Here is a 2,255-nt window from a genome sequence, read left to right as displayed (position 1 = left end):
GCATATACTAGACTAAACTACCAATGGTATGTATACCACGAGGATGCAAGGTTTGTAATGCAAATTTTTTTTTAATTTTTTTATATTGACCACACAGTAGACTGAATCATTTTTATGATCGATGACTGATGATTGGACTTTCTATATAGTCCTCAAATTTCTGTAACTGTACAGTCTCCAAAATTCTAGTACATCAATGATCATTTTCATGTCTGTTTGGTTCCAAGAGAATAGTAGATATAAACCATATTATTTAAAACGCATCTTAGGGTAGTCTGTGGAACTTTTAAACAAGTTGTGAACCACAAATAGAGATCTGACTAAGTTTTCCCACCTTCTTCAGAATTTCAGATGGATGTTCTATAGTACAGTATATAGTGTTATATTAAATCTGACCATGCATTCATGACTAGCACAATTTATTAATTAAAACTATATCTACAGTATTTGATAAGTAAGCGACATTTCTCATTCTTAGATAAAAACATGGGGCAGATGAACTATTCCTCAGTGATGGAGTTTGTCCTTGTCGGTCTTCCACACCCTGAAGTGATGAAAATTCCACTTTTCATGTTGTTTTCATTTATTTACTTGTGTACTCTTTTAGGGAATGCTCTCCTAATTTTAGCAGTGAAAGGAGATCCTCACCTCAAGAAACCTATGTACCTCTTTCTTCTAAATCTTTCTTTCTTAGACATTTGGTTATCAACAGTCACACTGCCCAAAATGTTGACAAACTTTTTACAGAAGGAAACCACTATCTCTCTCCAAGGATGTATTAGCCAGTTATATTTCTTTCACTTTTTGGGAAGCACTGAATGTTTTCTCTATACGGTCATGGCATATGATCGCTTTTTGGCCATTTGTAGGCCATTACATTACCCAATCTTAATGAACTTGAAGCTGTGTACACAGTTTTCTGCTAGCATTTGGTTAATTGGCTCTCTTCACTCAATGATACACACTACGTTAACCTTTCGTCTCCCTTTTTGTGGTCCAAATAGGATTGACTATTTTTTTTGTGATGTAATTCCAATGTTGAAACTTGCATGTGCAGACACCACTCTAAACAAAGCCATAATAATAACTAACATTGGGGCTGTTGCTTTCATTTGTTTCTTAATGATTTTAATATCATATGCCCATATAGTAAACATGATCCTGAAGATAAAAAGTTCTGAAGGAAGACGTAAAACTTTCTCCACATGCGCATCACACATGATTTCTGTGTTTTTCTTCTATGGACCTCCTGTCTTTATTTATTTGAGTCCCAACTCTATAGACTATGCCATAGAAGAATCAGTTGCTGTGTTCTATACTGTTATAACCCCAATGTTAAATCCCCTCATTTACTCTTTGAGAAACAATGAGGTGAAGACATCTATAAAAAGGATGAAATGTGACAAACTGTATGAATAATTCTTTATTGCATACTTATATAACTATACTTTACAGGGCAAATTATATACTGTAAGCAGACAAAATTAACACTTAGGATATGTTTTTTTTTCTTTACATTTTTATGTTTTAATTTTTCTTCCCTATCTTCCTTGGGCCATAACTTTTTTTTATTTTTCCGTTCACATAGCTGTATGAGGGCGTATTTTTTGCGGGACAAGTTGTACTTTCTAATGCCACCATTAATTATGGCATAAGATGTAGTGGGAAGTGGTAAAAAAAAATCCAAATGGGGTGGAATTGGAAAAAAAGCGCAATTCCTCCACCGTTTTACGGGTTTTGTTCATTTGCGGCAAAACTGACCCATGCCTTCCTTTCTCTGGGTCAGTACAATTACAACAATACCCCATATGTATAGGTTTTTTATGTCTAAATAGTGTAAAAATAAATTTAAATTTAAATTTAAAAAAAATAATTTAACATCACCATATTCTGACCCCCATAACTTTTTTATACTTATGTCTACTGAGCTGTTTAGAGGCTCATTTTTTGCGAGACAAGCCGTATTTTGTATTGATACTATTTTGGAGTGTGTGTGACTTTTTGATTACATTTTATTTAAAAAATTTGGGTAAGAGAAGCAATGAAAAAATGGCCGTATTGGAAAATCTTTTTTATATTTTAATAGTATAGGCATTTTTGGTAATGGTGATACCCATGATGTTTATATTTATTGTTATTTTGCTATTTATTTTTTAATTATATGGATAGGGGATGATTTCAACTTCTATATTAAAATTTTTTATTTTTTTCCAATTTTTTATTTTTTGGTGATAATTTTTAGGCTCATATATGAG

At 32.5% G+C, this 2,255-nt stretch overlaps 1 protein-coding gene across 1 annotated transcript; it reads left to right on the top strand.

Moving 5' to 3' along the window:
• The first annotated feature begins 486 nt into the window (after positions 1-486).
• LOC120990837 (olfactory receptor 10G2-like) lies at positions 487-1,419 on the top strand. Its single transcript, XM_040419736.1, has one exon. The coding sequence runs from the start codon at positions 487-489 to the stop codon at positions 1,417-1,419; it is 933 nt and encodes a 310-aa protein (XP_040275670.1).
• Positions 1,420-2,255: the final 836 nt, after the last annotated feature.

This window comes from Bufo bufo, chromosome 2, assembly GCF_905171765.1.
Source record: "Bufo bufo chromosome 2, aBufBuf1.1, whole genome shotgun sequence".
Lineage (NCBI taxonomy): Eukaryota > Metazoa > Chordata > Amphibia > Anura > Bufonidae > Bufo > Bufo bufo.
This window is presented reverse-complemented; position numbering and strand designations above follow the sequence as displayed.